At 45.5% G+C, this 22,287-nt stretch overlaps 1 protein-coding gene across 1 annotated transcript in view; it reads left to right on the top strand.

The window, feature by feature from the left end:
* Positions 1–6,592: 6,592 nt before the first annotated feature.
* The window catches only part of LOC132762908 (tumor necrosis factor ligand superfamily member 10-like), a 30,303-nt gene continuing 14,608 nt past the window's right edge, over positions 6,593–22,287 (top strand). Inside the window, exon 1 of the mRNA XM_060756148.2 lies at positions 6,593–6,893. Coding sequence (XP_060612131.2) covers positions 6,681–6,893 — 213 coding nt within the window. The 5' untranslated portion in view covers positions 6,593–6,680. The remainder of the gene's footprint in view (positions 6,894–22,287) is intronic.

Below are 22,287 nucleotides of genomic sequence, written 5' to 3' on the forward strand. Positions count from 1 at the left end.
GTACCTAATTTTCCTACCTGACAGATGCAACTGTCTTTCGGGTTGCAAAGGTCGACAACAGGCTACACATAATTGGTTGGAAACCCACTCCAACCCGGGCTGGCTTCGAACTCATGACCTTTTGGTCAGAGTGATCTTAATGCAGCTGACACTCATAATAGAATATAATTGAATAAATAAAAGACATTCCAGATTTTCCAAAAGTGGAATAGAATATTATAATTATAATATAATTGAATAGATAAAAGACATTCCAGATTATCCAAACGTGGAATAGAATATAATAATTATATTATTATTATTATATTATAATTATAAAAGAATATAATTGAATAGATAAAAGACATTCCAGATTATCCAAATGTGTAATAGAATATTATAATTATAATATAATATAATATAAGACATTCCAGATTTTCCAAACGTGGAATAAAATATAATTATAATAGAATATAATTGAATAAATAAAAGACATTCCAAATTTTCCAAATGTGGAATAGAATATTATAATTATAATAGAATATATTTGAATAAATAAATGACATTACAGATTTTCCAAACGTGGAATAGAATATTATAATTGTAATAAAATATAATTAATTAAATAAATGATATTCCAGATTTTCCAAACAAAGGGAAAGGGCATTGCTGCCTTTCGGTCCTATTAATTCCAAAACAAAGTTCTAGATTGTTATTGTAAACAATGGCACTTGGTTTCCTTTTGCTGACATTCCTCGGGTCAAACAAAAAATAATGTTTTGAGTCCAGAAGCCACCCTTCCTTCCACCTTCTTGATAGATTTACACAGGGCATAATGACCTCTTTTTAATCTGATTTATTTCCTCGATTCCGAATTGCCTTTTCGGAGAGAAATAGGCAGGCTGTCCTTTGTTTGGAGCGTCTCCCTTCCCTTGGGATGGAAATGTTTTCAAATCTAACCAGGGAAGCGCAGACAAGTTGGGGCCACAAGCCTCCGGAGGCCAAACAAGCCCCGGAAAATGCGGCAAAACAGATGGGAAACGAGCAAATACGTTCTTGCTTCAACTTTGAATAATAGCAGGCCTTTCAAAAGAGAGAATCATAGAATCATAGAGTTGGAGGAGACCCCTAGGCCATCCAATCCAACCCCATTCTGCCAAGAAGCAGGATTGAAGGAGCCCCTGGTAGCGCAGTGGGTTAAACCCATGTGCCAGCAGGACTGAAGACTGACAGGTCGCAGGTTCGAATCCGGGGAGATGACCACGGTCCAACTTCTCCATAAAACCCCCCAGACATTAATGAGGAAGTTTATATGTTTGAACCCTTGCTGCTCAAAAGCTCTCCCTGGTGCTGAGCTGTAATGGCAAAGCATTGCTTTGCTTCTGGCTGGATCAGCAGAAACCGGCCCCCTTCTGTGTGGTGTCTGAGTCACTACAGAGCCCTTCTTCCTGCCCATCTGCCCTGCAGAGAGGAAGTCCAGCTGGTCACGTTGGGCAACCAGACCCAGTCTGCCACGTGCCTGGGCTCTGGCTTCCTTCCCTAGGGTCCCACTTTTGGCAGCATCCCCATACTTCGCAGGCCAGTGCCCCCTTGGTCACTAGCCAGCCTAGCATGAAGAAGAGCAGCTTGGTTGGGCGTTCAGGTGGGGCTGACGCCTGAAGCAGCCATAAAACTTTGATAAGAGGAGATTCCTGTGAGGCAAGAGTCCAAGGCTAGTACAGATTGGGGGCCATCGATGGGAGGCATCTTGGGACAGGTTGCCCTAGAAGGCCTCCTTGGCAAGGAGGAAGGCGCCAGGTCCAATGCGTTCTGCTACAAGTGAGAGACCTGAATCTTGGAGAGAACAAGTTTACATCACTTCTCCTAAACACAGCAAGCATCACACAAACACACCTTTGGGAGAAAGATGGGATAGAAGTGCAACAAAGGAAAGTAGTAGTAGTAGTAGTAGTAGTAGTAGTAGTGGAGGAGGAGGAGGTGGTGGTAGTGGTGGTGGTGAACCTAGTCTGGGACTTCCAAATTCAGACTGACAGAGATTTGGAGCACAATACTCCTGACCTCACAATCGTGGAAAAGTTTGGATCGTTGATGTTGCAATCCCAGGAGACCACAGGATTGACGAGAAGCAACTGGAAAAGCTGACACAATACAAGGATTTAAAGATTGAACTGCAAAGAGTCTGGCACAAGCCAGGCAAGGGGGTCCCAGTGGTGATCGGCACACTGGATGCAATGCAAGACCTTGGCCTGCACTTAAAAACAATTGGCGCTGACAAAATTACCACCTGTCAGTTGCAAAAGACCACCCTACTCGAGTTTACAGACATTATTCGCCGATACATAGAATCACAGAATCATAGAATCAAAGAGTTGGAAGAGACCTCATGGGCCATCCAGTCCAACCCCCTGCCAAGAAGCAGGAATATTGCATTTAAATCGCCCCTGACAGATGGCCACCCAGCCTCTGTTTAAAAGCTTCCAAAGAATGAGCCTCCACCACACTCCCGGGCAGAGAGCTCCACTGCTGAACAGCTCTCACAGTCAGGAAGTTCTTCCTCATGCTCAGATGGAATCTCCTTTCTTGTAGTTTGAAGCCATTGTTTTGTGTCCTAGTCTCCAGGGAAGCAGAAAACAAGCTTGCTCCCTCCTCCCTGTGGCTCCCTCTGACATATTTATACATGGCTATGATATCTCCTCTTAGCCTTCTCTTCTTCAGGCTAAACATGCCCAGCTCCTTAAGCCGCTCCTCATAGGGCTTGTTAAACATCAAACAGTCCTAGATACTCGGGAAGTGTCAGAGGTATGATTGAATACAAAAGCCAGCATAGGGATCTTGTTTGCTGTGTATTAATCTTGTTGTGTATCTAATAATAATAATAATAATAATAATAATAATAATAATAATAATACAACCCAGCATATAGATCTCATTTGCTGTGACATACTGTGGTTTTCAAAAATGTTTTCAAAACCAAAAATCTTTGCCCTGCACAACCCAACAATAACAAAAATTTCTTAGTGTCTTGATGTTCAGATCAATTGGACAGAGGCGAGTTGGGGCAAGCCAAGCAAACACAAAAGCTGTGCTTCTCAGCCAGGGATGACTTTATACCTTGGCAGCAAGGTGTGCCTCTGAAAAGCATAGCTACCAGGTACTGATTTTGTCATTTGGGACTTGTAATTGCTGGGATTTATAGTTCACCTACAATCAAAGAGCATTCTGAATTCCACCAGCGAAGGAACTGAACCAAACTTGGCACACAGGACTCCCATGGCCAACAGAAAATACTGGAAGGGTTTGGTGGGCATTGACCTTGAGTTTTGGAGTTGTAGTTCACCTACATCCAGAGAGCACTGTGGATTCAAACAATGATAGATTTGGACCAAACTTGGCATGCATCCTCAATATGCTCAAATGTGAACACTGGTGGAGTCTGGGGAAAACAGATCTTGACAATTGGGAGTTGTCGTTGCTGGGATTTATAGTTCACCTACAATCCAAGAGCATTCTGAAGCCCACCGACAATAGAATTGGGCCAAACTTCTCACACAGACAGAGGCGGCTCTAGGTAAGTTTCAACGGTAAGCAAACAGTATTTTGCACCCCCCCCCAACCAATCACTGATATATATTTTCTGTTCGTCGTGCGAGTTGTGTGTGCCATATTTGGTTCAATTTCATCATTGGTGGAGTTCAGGATGCTCATTGATTGTCGGTGAACTATACATCCCAGTAACTACAACTCGCATATGTCAAGGTCTATTTTCCCCCAAGAGCACCTCAAGAGCATCCCTGGGCAGAATCAACTATACTGCAAATGCTTACTTTGCGTAATGGTTGAGCCGCCCCTGCACACAGAACCCCAACGACCAACAGAAAATACTGTGTTTTCTGATGGTCTTTGGCGACCCCTCTGACACCCCCTCGCGATCCCCCCCAGGGGTCCTGACCCCCAATTTGAGAAACACTGTAAACGAACAAGCAAGGTGAAGGTGCAGTCACTCACTTATGTGGGAATCAAAGGAAAATTCAATGGGGACTTGCAGATTCTTATTTGGGGGTGCAACGCCTCTGATGCTAAACACCTGGAAACCCATCACAACATGGATCCATCAAAATGCCGCTGCCCCATCTGCACCCTTTAAGTGACAAATGAATGCACAGCTCTCTTTCTTCCTTGCAACCCATATCCAAAAAGAGTGATATATAAGTGGTATTTCTTCTTCTTTTGCAAGCCGGAAAAGAGCCCCGCTCCAGATGTTTGGCTCTCTGCCCTGGTCTCCTAGCAAGAAAGCGCAGCTTTGCCTGAATCAGCAGAAAGGCCTTGCGGTCAGGCTTCACAAAAGTGGGGAGCGTGACTCGGGGGAAGAGGCACGACAGGACCTGAGTTGCTCTCAAGGCACGCTTCGAGCATAGTATTAATGCCAGCATGCAGTGGCCTCATGATAAACAGCTATTTAGTCTGAGCTTGGAAAAGTGTCCCCAAAAAAGTAGTGGATGCATGCAGCATACTGTTTCTGAACTAAGAGAAAGAGACAGGAGATGGACTGCATTGTTGTTGTTGTATTGAATGGCTTTGTTTACTGTCTTTGACTTATGGTAACCCTATGGATGGGGGGTCAGTGGCACAGGGGGTTAAAGCACTGAACTGCTGAACTTGTTGACCGAAAGGTTGCAGGTTTTAATCCGGGGAGCAGCATGATCTCCCGCTGTCAGCCCCACCTTCAACCTAGCCATTTGAAAACATGCAAATGTGAGTAGATCAATAGGTACTGCTCTGACGGGAAGGTAAAGGCGCTCTATGTAATCATGCCGGCCACATGACCTTGGAGGTGTCTACGGACAACGCCGGCTCTTCTGCTTAGAAATGGAGATGAGCACCAACCCCCAGAGTCGGACACAACTGGACTTAATGTCAGGGGACAACCTTTACCTTTAACCCTATGGATAAGAGGCCTCCAAGTCACCTTCCCAGGTCTTTCAGAGGCAGCCAGGAAGTCCATTATTTGTTATGCAGTCTCCTCTTCTCCTGTTGCCTTTCACCTTCCCAAGCATTACAGTATTTTCTCACAGATTTTAGACTATTGCAGCTATGGGAGGCTTAGTTCTTTTACCATCCTGTGGGAAGCTTCTCTCAGGTACCCCCTTTTCTTCTTTTTCTTCCTCCTTTTCTTCTCTTTCTCCCCTTCTCCTCTTTCTCCTTTCCCCCTCTTCTTTTTGACTTCTCATTCCCCCTTTTCTTCTCCTTCTTCCTCCATTTTCTCCCCTTGTTCTCCTCTTTCTCCTTTCCCTCTTCTTCTTGACTTCTTATTCCCCCCTTTCTTCTCTTTCTTCCACCTTTTCCTCTTCCTTTTCTTCTTTATTCCTCTATTTTCTCCCCTTCTCCTCTTTCTCTTTTTAATTTCTTATTCCTTTTTTCCTTCTCCTTCTTCCTCCTTTTCTTCTCTTTCTTCCACCTTTTTCTCCCCTTCTCCTCTTTCTCCTTTTCCTTTCTACTTCTTGACTTCTCATTCCTTTTCTTCTCTTTTTTCCACCTTCTTCTCCTCCTTGTCTTCTCTCTCCTCTTTCTTTTTCTCCCCTTCTCCTCTTTCTCCTTTTCCTCACTTCTTCTTGACTTCTCATTCCCCCTTTTCTTCTCTTTTTCCACCTTTTTTCCTCCTTTTCTCCTCTTTCTTGTTTCTTTTTCTCCCCTTCTCCTCTTTCTCCTTCTTAACTTCTCATTCCCCCTATTCTTCTCTTTCTTCCTCCTTTTTCTTCCCCCCTCTTCTTCTTGACTTCTCATTCCCCCCTTTCATCTCTTTCTTCCTCCTTTTCTTCTCTTTCTTCTTTCTTTTTCTCTCCTTCTCCTCTTTCTCCTTTCCCCCTCTTCTTGATTTCTCATTCCCCCTTTTCTTCTTTCTTTTTCTCCTCTTCTCTTCTTTCTTCTTTCCCCCTCTTCTTCTTAACTTCTCATTCCCCCTTTTCTTCTCTTTCTTCCCCCTTTTCTCCTTTCCCCCCTTCTTCTTGACTTATTTCCCTCTTTTCTTCTCTTTCTTTCCTCTTTTCTTCTCCTCCTCTTCCTCCTTTCCCCCTCTTCTTCTTGACTTCTCATTCCCCCCTTTCTTCTCTTTCTTCCTCCTTTTCCTTCCCCCATCTTTTTCTTGACTTCTAATTTCCCCCCTTTTCTTCTCTTTCTTCCCCTTTTCTTCTCCTCCTCTTCCTCCTTTCCTCTCTCTTCTTCTTGACTTCTCATTCCCCCTTTTCTTCTCTTTCTTCCTCCTTTTCTCCTCTTTCTTCTTTCTTTTTCTCCCCTTCTCCTCTTTCTCCTTCTTAACTTCTCATTCCCCCTTTTCTTTTCTTCCTTCCTCCTTTTTACTCTTTTTCTCCCCCCCTTCTTAACTTCTCATTCTCCTTTTTCTTCTCTTTCTTCCTCCTTTCCTCCCTCTTCTTCCCTTGATTTCTCCTTCTCCCCCTTTTCTCCTCCTCCTCCTCCTTCTCTTCCCGCTCCCCTTCTCAGCCCCGCCCCCTCCCTCCCTCCCTCCACGTGGCGCCTCGGGGGCCTTTGTTGACTCCTGCCCAGGCCACGCCCTCCCCCTCCTCAGTGGGCGTGTCCCTCCAAAAGGGGGCGTGTCCTCCCGAAGAGCCACAGACCAGCGCAGCGCGCCGTCCCTGGGCAGTCAGTCCTCGCTCCGTCCCTTCCCCGAAGGGCTTCGTGTCCCGGCGATGGCGCCCCCTTCGGAGACCTTCTTCCGCTCGGACTCGGCGGACTCTGCGGCGCCGATGATGATGCTTCCAAGCGCAGGTCCCGAGCAGAAGCGGCGTGGTAGCGGCGGAGGAGGGGGCTGCTGGCTGGCGGTGGCTGCGCTGGCACTGCTGGCCCTCCAGGTGGCCGCCGCCTCGGGCCTCTTCGTCTACTTCACCGTCGCCCTCGGAAAGGTCAGCCCCCCAAAAAGGGGACGCGTCCCCTTTAATTCCCGGGAAAGGGGGCGGGGCTTTGTCTCTCCCTCTCAAAGCTCCCAAGGAAGGAAAGCAAAACAGGGTAAACAAAGGGCGATGGCAAGGCTCAAGGCAGACCCGCTTTTGGGGAGAAGGCAGGAAAAGGGGGGGGGGGGGTGGTCCAGCCTAGTAAAGTGCATTCTGAGGGCATGCATTGGCCTCATCATGTCTCCTCTCAGCCTTCTCTTCCGTCAGGCTAAATATGCCCAGCTCTTTAAGCCGCTCCTCATAGGGCTTGTTCTCCAGACCCTTGATCCTTTGAGTCGCCCTCCTCTGGACACTTTCCAGCTTGTCAATATCTCTCTTCAATTGTGGTGCCCACCCTTTATATGCCACCATTCCCATCCCCAAAGGAGACTCAGAGCAGTTTCCAAAATATATATACATACAACATATTATGTGATTAGCATAGTACAATATCAGGATTAAATATTACTATATTGTACTATACCATTATATTAGTAATATTACATACAATATAAATATATAATTATAATATATTATTAGTATTTTATTGCAGCACATTTTTACTTAGGCGATCCCTCGCTTCCAATATTCTTGTGGCTCCGTATGTGGCTGTGGAGCCCTATTCTTGCTCTGCATCTTCTTCCGCAGTGAGGGCATTGGTTTCCAGGTGGAAGGCGGTCCCGGTTGGAGTTGGCTTGACGCGCCTTCCTCTTGGCACGTTTCTCTTTTTCGCTCTCCGCTCGTGCCTCCTCAAATTCTGCAGCACTGCTGGTCACAGCTGACCTCCAGCTGGAGCGGTCAAGGGCCAGGGCTTCCCAGTTCTTAGTGTCTATGCCAGAGTTTTTAAGGTTGGCTTTGAGGCCATCTTTAAATCTCTTTTCCTGTCCTCCAACATTCCATTTTCCGTTCTTGAGTTCGGAGTACAGCAGCTGCTTTGGGAGACGGTGGTTGGGCATCCGGACAACATGGCCGGTCCAGCGGAGTTGGTGGCGGAGGACCATCGCTTCAGTGCTGGTGGTCTTTGCTTCTTCCAGCACGCTGACGTTTGTCCGCTTGTCTTCCCAAGAGGTTTGCAGGATTTTCCGGAGGCAGCACTGATGGAATTGTTCCAGGAGTTGCATGTGACGTCTGTAGACAGTCCACGTTTCGCAGGCATATAGCAGGGTTGGGAGGACAATAGCTCTATAAACAAACACCTTGGTATCCCTAAGGATGTCTCAGTCCTCAAACACTCTCTGCTTCATTCGGGAAAATGCTGCGCTTGCAGAGCCCAGGCGGTGTTGTATTTCGGTGTCGATGTTGACTTTGGTGGAGAGGTGGCTGCCAAGGGAGCGGAAATGATCAACATTTTCTAATGTTACACCATTAAGCTGTATCACTGGCATTGGAGAGGGGGTGGCTGGTGCCTGCTGGAAAAGCACCTTGGTTTTTTCAATGTTCAATGAGAAGCTGAGCTTCTCATATGCTTCTGCAAAGGTGTTTAGAGTGGCTTGTAGATCTTCTTCTGAATGCGCATAGATGACGTTGTCATCAGCATACTGGAGTTCTATAACAGATGTTATAGATGCAGTACAGATGTACAGATGCAGTACTGCAATGTACAGATGCAGTACATTATAATATTATAAATATATGTATATACATTATATTATATTATATTATATTATTAGTTCTTCCTAATTTTCACAGTCGAACCTCTTTCCCTGCCATTTGAACCCATGGCTCCCTTGTGCCCTGGTCTCTAGAGCAGCAGAAAGTCAGTTTCCCCCCTCCCTCCTCCTCAATGGGACACCCCTTTGAATCTTGAACCATGGTTCTCATGTTCCTTCTCTACCTTCTGTTCTCCCAGCTAAACATTCCTCAGGAGGAAAGGAGGAATGGAAAAGAGAAAGAAGGATGGAAGGGAATGGAGGGAGGGAAGACAAAAGGGAAGGATGGACGAAAGGGTGGAAGGGAAGGAGGAAGGAAAAGGAAGGAAGGGGAAAGAGAAAGTTGGAAGGAAAGAAGGGAATGGAGGGAGGGGGAAGGAAGAAAGGGGAAAGGGGGGAAGGGAAGGAGGAAGGAAAAGGAAGGGGAAAGAGAAAGTTGGAAGGAAAGAAGGGAATAGAGAGAGGGGGAAGGAAGGAAGGGGAAAGGGGGGAAGGAGGGAGGAAAGGAAGGAAGGAAAGTCGAAAGGGTAGAAGCGAAGGAGGGAGAAAGAGAGAAGGAGGAAAGAAAAGGAAAAAAGAGAAAGATGGAAGGGAAGGAGGGAGGAAAGAGGGAAGGAAGGACGAAGGGGGGAAGGGAAAAAGGAAGGAAGGGGAAAGAGAAAGTTGGAAGGAAAGAAGGGAATGGAGGGAGGGGGAAGGAAGGAAGGAGAAAGGGGGGAAGGAGGGAGGAAAGGAAGAAAAGTCGAAAGGGTAGAAGGGAAGGAGGGAGAAAGAGGGAAGGAGAAAAGAAAAGGAAAAAAGAGAAAGATGGAAGGGAAGGAGGGAGGAAAGAGGGAAGGAAGGACGAAGGGGGGAAGGGAAAAAGGAAGGAAGGGGAAAGAGAAAGTTGGAAGGAAAGAAGGGAATGGAGGGAGGGGGAAGGAAGGAAGGAGAAAGGGGGGAAGGAGGGAGGAAAGGAAGAAAAGTCGAAAGGGTAGAAGGGAAGGAGGGAGAAAGAGGGAAGGAGGAAAGAAAAGGAAAAAAGAGAAAGATGGAAGGGAAGGAGGGAGGAAAGAGGGAAGGAAGGACGAAGGGGGGAAGGGAAAAAGGAAGGAAGGGGAAAGAGAAAGTTGGAAGGAAAGAAGGGAATAGAGGGAGGGGGAAGGAAGGAAGGAGAAAAGGGGGAAGGAGGGAGGAAAGGAAGAAAAGTCGAAAGGGTAGAAGGGAAGGAGGGAGAAAGAGGGAAGGAGAAAAGAAAAGGAAAAAAGAGAAAGATGGAAGGCAATGGAGGGAGGAAAGAGGGAAGGACGAAAGGGGGAAGGGAAGGAAAAGGAAGGAAAGAAGGAAGGGGGAAAGAGAAAGATGGAAGGGAATGGAGGGAGGGGGAAGGAAGGAAAACAAAAAGGAAGGAAGGAGAAAAAGGGGAAAGAGGGATGAAAGAAAGGAAGGACGAAAAGGTGGAAGGGAAGGAGGGAGGGAGAAAGAGGGAAGGAAGGAAGGGAAGGAGGAAAGAGAAGGGAGGGAGGAAGAGAAGGATGGATGGGAGGGAAGGGAGAAAGAAAGACAAAAGGGAAGGAAGGAGAAAGGAGTGGAAGGGAAGGAAGGCAGGAGTGAGAAAGAGGGAGGGGAGGAAAAAGAAGGGTGGAAGAGAAAGATGGAATGAAGGAAGGGGAGGGAAGGGAAAAGGAAGGAAGGAGAGAGAGGGGGAGGAAAGAGGGAAGGAAGGACAAAAGAATGGAAGGAAAGGAGGGAGGGAAAGAGGTAAGGAAGGAAGAGAAGAAGGAAGAGAGAGGAAGGGGCCTGAGGCTGTTAGGAATTGTGGGAGTTGAAGTCCAAAACACCCGGAGGGCCCAAGTTTGCCCATGCCTGCTCTATAGCATAGCAATAGAAAGTCATGAGCAGTTTTTCAGTCTATTGTTGGTTCCTCAAAAGTCTCAGATAATACAATCTGCGCTGGCCTTCCTAACCATTGCTTTCTCCTTGGGAAGGAATTCCATGGAGGACGTGCGGGGAAGCAGCTCAAGGGAAGGCCAGGATCTGATAGGAGGATGCTGAGTTTCTCTCACCTGAAGCCTTGGAGAACTTGCAAATATCAGATTGTGAGACCGGCAGCGGTGGAGATAAGGGACAAATGGATGGCAGGCCGAAGGGTGGCCCCTCTGGTGGCCCCTCGGGGCAAACCTTTGACACCTTCGGCCTCCCTTTCATCTGCGGGAGGAGAACAAATCTGATTGAGGGACATCATGGTGCCCCTCTATTCAGCTTTGGTCCCACCTCTTCACCTGGAATACGGTGTAGAATTCGGGGCACCACAGCTGAAAAGAAATCTTGGATTCTAAGCTGGAAGGTGTTCAGAGGAGGGCAACTAAAAGGGTGAAAGACCATGAGAGAGCTGGGTATGTTTAGCCTGCAGAAAAGAAGGTTGAGAGGAGATGTGAGAACCATGTATACATATGTGAAAGGATGTCATAAAGAAGAGAGAGCAGGCTTGTCTTCTGCTGCCCTGGAAACTAGGACTCGAAACAGTGGGTTCAAATGACAGGAAAAGGAACTTCCTGACTGTGAGAAGAGTGTTCAGCGGTGGAACTCTCTGCCTCAGAGTCCAGTGGAGGCTTTTAAACAGAAACTGGATGGTCATCTGTCGGGGGGTACTTTGAATGTGCTTTTCCTGCAAGGCAGAAGGGAATTGGACTAGATGGCCCATGCAGTCTCTTCCAACTCTGATTCTGGGTGCAGTGCCTAAAAACCTTGGCCAGCACTTACAAACAATCAGCGCTGACAAAATTACCCTCTGTTAGCTGCAAAAGACCCCCTGCCCGGATCTGCACGCATTATTCGCCGATACATCACACAGTCCTAGACACTTGGGAAGAGTCCGACGTGTGATCCAATACAACAGCCAGCAGAGTGATCTTGTCTGCTGTGGATTCATCTTGTTGTGTTTCTAATAATAATAATAATAATAATAATAATAATAATAATAATAATAATAATAATAAATCACACCGTCCTAGACACTTGGGAAGTGTCCGACGTGTGATCCAATACAACAGCCAGCAGAGTGCTCTTCTCTGCTGTGGACTCATCTTGTTGTGTTTCAAATAATAATAATAATAATAATAATAATAATAATAATAATAATAATAATAATAATAAATCACACCGTCCTAGACACTTGGGAAGTGTCCGACATGTGAGCCAGTAGAGTGATCTTGTCTGCTGTGGACTCATCTTGTTGTGTTCCTAATAATAATAATAATAATAATAATAATAATAATAATAAATCACACTGTCCTAGACACTTGGGAAGTGTCCGACGTGTGATCCAATACAACAGCCAGCAGAGTGATCTTGTCTGCTGTGGACTCATCTTGTTGTGTTCCTAATAATAAGAATAATAAGAATTACTTTATTCCTATCCCACTTTTCTCCCTCACAGGACCTAAAGTGGCTTGCAACATATTAAAATCATGTAAACAACAATCCAAATTTATTATTTATTTATTTTTATTTCATTTACTTATACCCCGCCCTTCTCACCCCGGGGGGGACTCAGGGCGGCTTACAATGGGGGCACAATTAGATGCCCAAGACGATTCACAGCAATACAGATAAAAAACAATTACAACAATTAATTAAAAATATCAATACATAATAAAATCATAAACAGTCTCATGCTCAGGTTCAGAGTCCATATATCCGTCCATTCCATTAGTCCTTGTCTATCATCAGTTCATTCAATCAGCTTTCAGAATTACCAAAGGCTTGATCCCAGATCCAGGTCTTGAGTCTTTTCCTAAACACCAAGAGGGAAGATGCCGATAAGTATAAAACATCATGGAAATAACAATTTAAAACAACAATAATATACATTGGGCAGTTTATTATTGTTGTTTTAAATACAATTTAAAACAAGAATAATAAACTGCCCAGCAGCCTCTCGGTCAGTTGCTATATCTCTTTTGGATCTTTTTTGTGCAATAAGTAACCACTTCTGGGAAGCCTGTTTCCTGGTGGCTTTCATAAAACCACCCCTTGCATTGTTTATGGGCACAGCTCTTGCAAATTGCACCTCCAGAAAGAGAAAGCTGGCAAGATTTTCCAGGCCGCTCCCCTCCTGTTTGCACCTCTTTGGCCACCTTTTTTTAAAGGCTGCAAAGGCCAATGTCCCAGAGCAACTGCAGGGATAATCGAAACCAAGAGGGAAAGTGTGGTGGTGCAAGTGTTTGGAAAGTTTCTGCTGCTGTTTTCTGGCAACGGCATAGGTGCAGTGTTGAGAATGCCAGGCCTCTGTTTGTAAAGACTGGCAAACATATAGAGGCCAGGTGCTGTCTCTTCTCTTGGAGGTCCCTTCAAAAACAGAACCACTTCGGAGGCCAATGAGTGTGATTTTTTTTCTTGCCCTCTGGACAAGCTGGAATGTGTCCAGAGGAGGGTGACTAAAATGATCAAGGGTCTGGAGAACAAGCCCTATGAGGAGCGGCTTAAAGAGCTGGGCACGTTTAGCCTGAAGAAGAGAAGGCTGAGAGGAGACATGATAACCATGTATAAATACATGGTAGGAAGTCATAGGGAGGAGAGAACAAGCTTGTTTTCTGCTGCCTTGGAGACTAGGATGTGGAACAATGACTTAAAACTACAAGAAAGGAGATTCCTTCTGAACATAGGAAGAACTTCCTGACTGTGAGAGCCGTTCAGCAGTGGAACTCTCTGCCCTGGAGTGTGGTGGAGGCTCCTTCTTTGGAAGCTTTTAAACAGAGGTTGGATGGCCATCTGTCGGGGGTGCTTTGAATGCAATTTTCATGCTTCTTGGCAGGGAGTTGGACTGGATGGCCCATGAGGTCTCTTCCAACTCTAGGATTCTATGATTCCAAGTACTCAACTGACGTTTAAGCGGCTGTAAGATGGCCATCTGTCGGGGGTGCTTTGAATGCAATTTTCTTGCTTCTTGGAAGGGAGTTGGACTGGATGGCCCATGAGATCTCTTCCAATTCTAGGATTCTATGAAATGTTCAAGTGGCTTCTGGTGTGAGAGAATTGGCCGTCTGCAAGGACATTGCCCAGGGGACACCCAGATGTTTTGATGTTTTACCATCCTTGTGGGAAGATTATCTAATGTCCTCTGCATGGGGAGCTGGAGCTGACAGAGGGAACTCATCCACACTGTCTCCAGATTCGAACCTCTGGCCTGTAGGTCTTAGGTCCTGCCGACACAAGGGTTTAACCCATTGCGCTACCAGGGGCCCCATGAGCACAGTGCAGCCCTCTCAAGCTTCCTGACCTATGTCTCCCATCTGCAGAGCCAGTCTGGAGGAACAATGGGAGTTGTAGTTGGGAAGGGAGGAAGAGATTTTCTCCACTCGCAAGTTTTAGCCACATTGAGGTCCTTCCTCCGCAGCCTGCCTGCCTTGCTGTTTATGCCTCTTTTTCACCCAGTGACACGTTTTCATAGAAGGTTGGCAACAGGTCTGGCTGTGTTTGTGTGTTTGCTTTGTGTCTGAGGAAGGATGGGTGGGGCGTTGTGCCGTAGCTTTCCAAAGAGCTTCCCAACCCGTTTGGGTTTCGTTTCTCACACAGTGACCCATGTTTCCAGGGCTGCAACAACCTGAATCCAAAGCTGAAAATGCACATGGCATCCAGAGCAGAAGTGGACAGCGCTGGGGGAGGTCTTTTTGATGCTTTCCTTGCAGAATCAAGAGCCCTTCTTGTAGCCCAAGTGCCCCCCATCCTGACTCTGGAGACCACTTGTAGCTGAGTTTCTGTGTTGTAACTCTCCTCTGTGTCCTCATACATATACCCCCCCCCCCCCCCCGGCCTACTGGGATTCATAGTTTTGGTGCTGCAGCTCCCTAAAGAGCCACTCTCCTTGATGAAGAGGAGTGGGAAATCAGATAACTGTGTTGATGTGGCCAAAAACACAATGCCGATGGTGACACTTTCTGGCAGACAACCCCCTTTGGGTTGTCGAAGGCGTTCATGGTTAGGATCAATGGGTTGCTGTGAGTTTTCTGGGCTGTATGGCCATATTCCAAAAACATTCTCTCCTGATGTTTCACCCACATCTATGGCAGCCATCCTCAGAGGTTGTGAGGTCTGTTGGAAACTAGACAAGTGAGTTTATATATCTGTGGAATAATGTCCAGGGTGGGAGAAAGAACTCTTGTCTGCTTGAAGAAAGTGTGAATGCTGCAATTGATCACCTGTTTGAGACTAGGACACGAAACAATGGCTTCAAACTACAAGAAAGGAGATTCCATCTGAACATGAGGAAGAACTTCCTGACTGTGAGAGCCGTTCAGCAGTGGAACTCTCTGCCCCGGAGTGTGGTGGAGGCTCCTTCTTTGGAAGCTTTTAAACAGAGGCTGGATGGCCATCTGTCAGGGGTGATTTGAATGCAATATTCCTGCTTCTTGGCAGGGGTTGGACTGGATGGCCCATGAGGTCTCTTCCAACTCTTTTATTCTATGATTCTATGACCTAATCAAATCTAATTACCTCTCAACAAAAAATTGCCCCAGGCACTGCCAGGCCATCAAATGCTAATAAAGGTGATCAGTAGATGGCCCAGGAGGTCTCTTCCAACTCTTTGATTCTATGAACTAATCACATATAATTACCTCTCAGCAAAAGATTGCCCCAGGCACTACAAGGTCATCAAATGCTAATAAAGGTGGTCAGTTGAAACATTCACACTTAGCTCCAGCAGACAAGGGTTCTTTGTCCCACCCTGGTCATTCCACAGATATATAAACCCTCATTCCTACAGACCTCACTACCTCTGAGGATGCTTGCCATAGATGCAGGCAAAACATCAGGAGAGAATGTCTCTAGAACATGGACATATAGCCTGAAAAAACCTACAACAACCCAAATGATCACCTTGTTTAGTATTGAAAAGCCTTGCAGCTTCAAGGCTTGGCTGCTTCCTGCCTGGGGGGAATCCTTTGTTGGGAAGTGTTCTTACCATACATTAAGGGCATTACTGACTGCATAGGAAAGCTAGGAAGTACAACATTCACACCTGTCTCAAGCAGACAAGAGTTCTTTCTCCCACCCTGGACATTATTTCACAGATATACTGTATAAACCCCACTTGCTTTGTTTCCAACAAAATCTCACAACTTCTGAAGATGCCTGCCATCTATGTAGGGGAAACATCAGGAGAGAGTGCTTCTGGGACATGGACAAACAGCCTGAAAACTCACAGCAATCCAACCCACTTTGGCTCCTGATCAAGAGAGAAAAGTAGGATAACAGTAAATACAATACTCAACAATAATAACAACCCCCAGCAGATCTGAGCAGGAGAAGCTGGCACTTTGTACCTGGCTATGAGGCGGAAACAAACATGAGTCCGACGCCTTGCAGTCCCTCCTCGCGAGAGATCTGTTGCAGCAAAACATTTGAGTCCTGGAATGTCTTTGGTTGTCATAAAGGTTGGAAGGGAATACTGACTTCCACAGTGACCACAAAGAGTTGCAAACATGTATCAAGTGGAGTGACATCAAGTGGATGTCATTGAGCATTGAGAAAACCAAAGTGCTCTTCCAGCAGTCACCAGCCAATCCCTCTCCAGTGCCAGAGATACAGCTTAATGGTGTAACATTAGAAAATGTTGACCATTTCCGCTACCTTGGCAGCCACCTCTCTACAAAAGGCAACATCGACACCGAAATACAACACCGCCTGAGCTCATGAGCACAGCATTTTTCCAAATGAAGCAGAGAGTGTTTGAGGACCAGGACATCCGTAGGGATACCAAGGTTGTTTATAAAGCTATTGTCCTCCCAACCCTGCTATACGCCTGCGAAATGTGGACTGTCTACAGACGTCACATGCAACTCCTGGAATGATTCCATCAGCGCTGCCTCCAGAAAATCCTGCAAATCTCTTGGGAAGACAAGCGGACAAATGTCAGTGTGCTGGAAGAAGCATTGAAACAATTGTCCTCCGCCATCAACTCCACTGGACCGGCCACGTTGTCCAGATGCCTGACCACCGTCTCCCAAAGCAGTTGCTCTACTCCAAACTCAAGAATGGTAAACAGAATGGTGGTGGACAGGAAAAGAGATTTAAAGATGGGCTCAAAGCCAACCTTAAAAACTCTGGCATAGACACTGAGAATTGGGAAGCCCCAGCCCTTGAGCACTCCAGCTGGAGATCAGCTGTGACCAGCAGTGCTGTAGAATTTGAAGAGGGTGAAAGAGAGAAATGTGCCAAGAGGAAGGCGCATCAAGCCAACCCTGACCAGGACTGCCTTCCACCTGGAAACCAATGCCCTCACTGTAGGAGATGATGCAGATCAAGAAAAGGACTCCATAGTCACCTACGGACCCACCCTGGAAGATTATCCTACTCAGACAATGAGAGATCGCCTAAGTAAGTAAGGAGTGAACATTTGTGTATGTCACTAGCAGGATGCTGGTCTCTATATGCATGTGTGTTGTTTTGAAAGACAGAGAGAGAGAGAGCCATGTTGGCCAGAAGACAAAAAGACAAAGTCCATGTCATGGTGATAAGCCCCAACTAAAAAGGAATAAAATCGCATGCAAGCGTCAATGTACGGAGACCTCTGCACCAGGAGAAGAAACAGGATTGTTTTGATAGGCGAGGAAAGGCTTGTCCTTCTCGGAAACGGGCCCTGAAGGCCTGTGGCTTCAGAAATGTTTACTGTGGCCCCCATTTTGGCAGAAAGGGGAAGGCAACACAGTTTGTTTTGTTTCCCCAGTTTGGAAACACCGCCCCGTCTTTCCTTGGCAGGAGGTCAGAATGGGAGAAAGCATTGGGAGATAACATTGGAGGTCATTTTAGACCACACACGTCAGTGGAAGCAGAATGTGAAGGTCTTGCCTGGTGGTTGGAGGGGCGAACCGTCAGAGGGGTTCAGCAGCCATCAGAAACCAAAACCATGAGACAGAGGTCTGCTTTTGTCTCCCAAAAGGCACTTAATCAGTTGCAAAGAGGGGCGGGGTGCCTGTTGCCCAAATGCCATGGACATGTGGATGCTATTTTGCTAGTGCAGTGTTTCTCAACCTGGGGGTTGGGACCCTTGGAGGGGTCGCAAGGGGGTGTCAGAGGGGTTTATTTATTTCATTTCTACCCCACCCTTCTCCCCCCAAAGGGGGACACAGGGTGGCTTCACACAAGCAACATATGATGCAATAATAATAATAATAATAATAATAATAATAATAATCTTTATTTATACCCTGCCACAATCTCCCCAAGGGGACTCGGGGCAGCTTACATGAGGCCAAGCCCAACAACACATCAGTAAAAACAACAAAGCAATAAGCAAATAAAACTATACAATTAATATAACTTACATTATATTAATTGTATTGTTTTATTTGCTTATATGCTAGCAGCATATAAACAATCAAAAATTACATTTAAAACAGTAAAAATCATGAAAACACATTATACAAATTCATTAAACAAGTCCAAATTAGGGTAAATTCAATGTCGCCAATATCCTAAATTTTCTTGCCAATTGCCACTGTCCACTAACCAAACGCCTGGTCCCAGAGCCAAGTCTTCAGTTGTCTTCTAAAGGACAGGAGGGAGGTGGCCAACCTGATGTCCTTAGGGAGAAAGTTCCACAGATGGGATGCCACTTGCCAAAGACCATCAGAAAACACGGTATTTTCTGTTTTTCATGGGGGTTCTGTGTGGGAAGTTTGGCCCAATTCTATCATTGGTGGGGTTCAGAATCGCCTTTGGTTGTAGGTGAACTATAAATCCCAGCAACTACAACTCCCAAATTTCAAGGTCTATTTCCCCCAAACTCCACCAGTGTTCACATTTGGGCATATTGAGTATTCGTGCCAAATTTGGTCCAGATCCTTCATTGTTTGAGTCCACAGTGCTCTCTGGATGTAGGTGAACTACAACTCCAAAACTCAAGGTCAATGCCCAGCAAATCCTTGCAGTATTTTCTGTTGATCATGGGAGTTCTGTGTGCCAAGTTTGTCTCAATTCCATCATTGGTGGAGTTCAGAATGCTCTTTGATTGTAGGTGAACTATAAATCCCAGCAACTACAACTCCCAAATGTCAAGGCCTATTTTCCCCAAACCACCAGTGTTCACATTTGGGCATATTGAGTATTCGTGCCAAGTTTGGTCCTGATTCATCATTGTTTGAGTCACAGTACTCTCTGGATGTAGGTGAACTACAACTCCAAAGCGCAAGATCATGCCCACCAAACCCTTCCAGTATTTTCTGTTGGTCATGGGAGTTCTGTGTGCCAAGTTTGGTTCAACTCCATTGTTGGTGGAGTTCAGAATGCTCTGATTGTAACTATAAATCCCGGCAACTTCAACTCCCAAATGACAAAATCAATCCCCTTCCCAACCCCACCAGTATTCAAATTTGGGCATATCGGGTATTTACGCCAAATTTGGTCCAGTGAATGAAAATACATCCTGCATATCAGATATTTACATTGTGATTCATAACAGTAGCAAAATCACAGTTATGAAGTAGCAATGAAAGTAATTTTATGGTTGGGTGTCACCGCAACATGAGGAACTGTATTAAGATCTAGTTTTAAACAGTATGTTTTAATATTGAGACAAATGTTTTTAATGTTTATGTATGCATATAATGAATTTATGTCCCGGCACTGAATGTTTGCCGTATATATGCACTCCTCCGCCCCGAGGCCCCTTTGGGGTGAGAAGGATGGAATATATATATTTTAAATAAATCTATATAAATAAAAATGTAATGTTCATTAACAGAACTCAAAAACCAGTGGGCGAATTGATACCAAATTTGGACTGCATACCCCTAACAACCCAATGTAGGTCCTTCACTCAAAAAAATGTGATTTTGTCATTTGGGAGTTGTAGTTGCTGGGATTTATAGTTCACCTACAATCAAAGAGCATTCTGAACTTCACCAATTATGGAATTGTACCAAACGTGGCACACAAGACTCCCATGACCAACAGAAAACAGTATAAGGATTTGGTGGGCATTGACCTTGAGTGTGGGAGTTGTAGTTCACCTACATCCAGAGAGCACTTTGGACTCAAACAATGATGTATAGTTCACCTACAATCAAAGAACATTCTGAACTCCACCAATGATGGAATTGAACCAAATGTGGCACACAGGACTCCCATGACCAACAGAAAACACTATAAGGATTTGGTGGGCATTGACCTTGAGTGTGAAAGTTGTAGTTTGCCTACATCCAGAGAGCACTGTGGACTCAAACAATGTTGTATAGTTCACCTACAATCAAAGAACATTCTGAACTTCACCAATTATGGAGTTGAACCAAACGTGGCACACAGGGCTCCCATAACCAACAGAAAACACTATAAGGATTTGGTGGGCATTGACCTTGAGTGCGGGAGTTGTAGTTCACCTACATCCAGAGAGCACTGTGGACTCAAACAATGATGGATCTGGACCAAACTTGGCATGAATATTCCATATGCCCAAATATGAACACAGATGGAGTTTGGGGGAAATAGACCTTGAAATTTGGGATTTGTAGTTACTGGGATTTATAGTTCAATCAAAGAGCATTCTGAACCCCACAAATGACAGAATTGGGGCAAATATCCCACACAGAACCCCCATGACCAACAGAAAATACTTAAGGCTATCCAGTCCAACTCTTTTCACCAGGGCAAGAAAACGTAATCAAAGCCCTCCTGACAAAGAGCCATCCAGCCATAGATATAGATAGATATGATTCACACACACGCACAGATATAGTATCATAGATTTGAAAGGGACCTGTAAAGAAGGACAATTATATGTTTGAGTAGGCAAACCAGACAATCACTACGTCAGCACTGACAAAGAAATTATACTGTTTACCCACAAGCATAAAGAAATTACATATATTAGAAACCCACACTTTGACATTACTTTATTTTCCAGATCACCAGACTGGGCCACAGCAACGCGTGGCAGGGGACGGCTAGTAACATATAAATATTAAGGGGTTGCGGCATCAGGAAGGTTGATAAATACTGTGTTAGTGGAAGATGGGTAGGGGCAGGTGCTGTGCAGGAAGGCTTCTTATCTTTTGGTTGTTGTAGGTTTTTTCGGGCTATATGGCCATGTTCTAGAGGCATTCTCTCCTGACGTTTCACCTGCATTTATGGCAAGTATCCTCAGAGGTAGTGAGGTCGACCTCACTACCTCTGAGGATGCTTGCCATAGATGCAGGCGAAACGTCAAGAGAGAATATAGCCCGAAAAAACCTACAACAACCCAGTGATTCCAACCATGAAAGCCTTCAACAATACATCTTCTTGGCTTTGCAGATGATATGCTGAATTGGCATTCTCTGGAGAGTAGCTGGCCAGTGCATGTCTGACCTTGGCGTGTCCCCGGCGGCTGCGTTGCGTGTGTCGTTTGCTGTGTTTACACCCGTTTCCCAACAGCTGACCCAGTTCCTTGGTGACTGACGGCTGAAAAGCGACAACAGGCCAAATGCCCATCTGGTTGGAGCTATGAGTCAGCCTTTGAGGCATTTTGCTTCCTCTGAAAGGGATGGATCTGCTCCCCTTGGGCTGCTTTTGGGTCTCTACTCCCTTTCTTCCTGCCTTTGGTGGCCTTTGGGAGGGAGGCTGGGCAGCCTTCCTTGTGCAGATGTTTCTGTGTCTGGGAAAAGTGGTTACTTACTTACATACATCCAAACCCCATCTGGATTTAGCCTAGGCTGCTTTAAGTACGTAATAAACAAAAGAATCTTTTTCAGTGTCGAGACAACAGAGCAGACTCTTGCCAACCTCTTGACTCAGGAGTATGTTTTTACGGGATTGCACAACCTCCTTGCGAAGCTTCATAGAGTGTTAGATTCCTAGATGCCCACTGGGAACGGCTTTGTGTGGAATTTGCGCTCAGGAATCTTGGCGCTTTTGCAAGGAGATCAGAAAGTGCCTTCTCTAAACCTTTCCTCCAGCAAGTCCCTGCTTTTATTTGATTAATAAATAGCAATAGTACGAAGAAGAGGTTTGATTAAATACATGGTCTATGGTCATAAATTAAGCAAATAATAATAATAGCAATAATAATAATAATAATAATAATAATAATAATAATAATAATAATGGGTGCAGTGCCTCAAGACCTTGGCCTGCACTTAAAAACAATCGGCGCTGACATAATTACCATCTGTCAGCTGCAAAAGGCAGTCATGAGGGGGTTTCAGAGGGGTCACCAAAGACCATCAGAAAACATATATTTCTGATAGTCTTGGGAGCCCCTTTGGCAGAGAAGGCTTAAGATCTCTTTGCCTATCCTTCTCCTTTTTGGAAACACACCATGAATCCTTCCACCAAAAGCTCTCCTCTGCTATGATTGGCCAGCAGCTCAGCCAAGGGGAGTGCTGTTTCTGAGACTCCAAGTGGGGAGGAGAGAGCTGGCATGTTTAGCACATGGTAGTGTGGTGCACATGTGTGAGCGAGGGAGAGTGTGCGAGGCTGGAGGGAGGCTTGCACTAGTGAGGCTCTTCAAGGCAAGGGATTTTGTGTGGAAAGTTTGCCCAATTCTATCATTGGTGGGGTTCAGAATGCTCTTTGATTGTAGGTGAACTATAAATCCCAGCAACTACAACTCAAAATTTCAAGGTCTATTTTCCCTGAACTCCACCAGTGCTCATATTTGGGCATATTGAGTATTTGTGCCAAGTTTGGTTCAAATTTATCATTGTTTGGGTCCATAGTGCATGTATCATTGTTTGGGCCCACAGTGGATGTAGGTGAACTAC

The sequence above is a fragment of the Anolis sagrei genome, chromosome 10 (assembly GCF_037176765.1).
Source record: "Anolis sagrei isolate rAnoSag1 chromosome 10, rAnoSag1.mat, whole genome shotgun sequence".
Classification (NCBI taxonomy): domain Eukaryota; kingdom Metazoa; phylum Chordata; class Lepidosauria; order Squamata; family Dactyloidae; genus Anolis; species Anolis sagrei.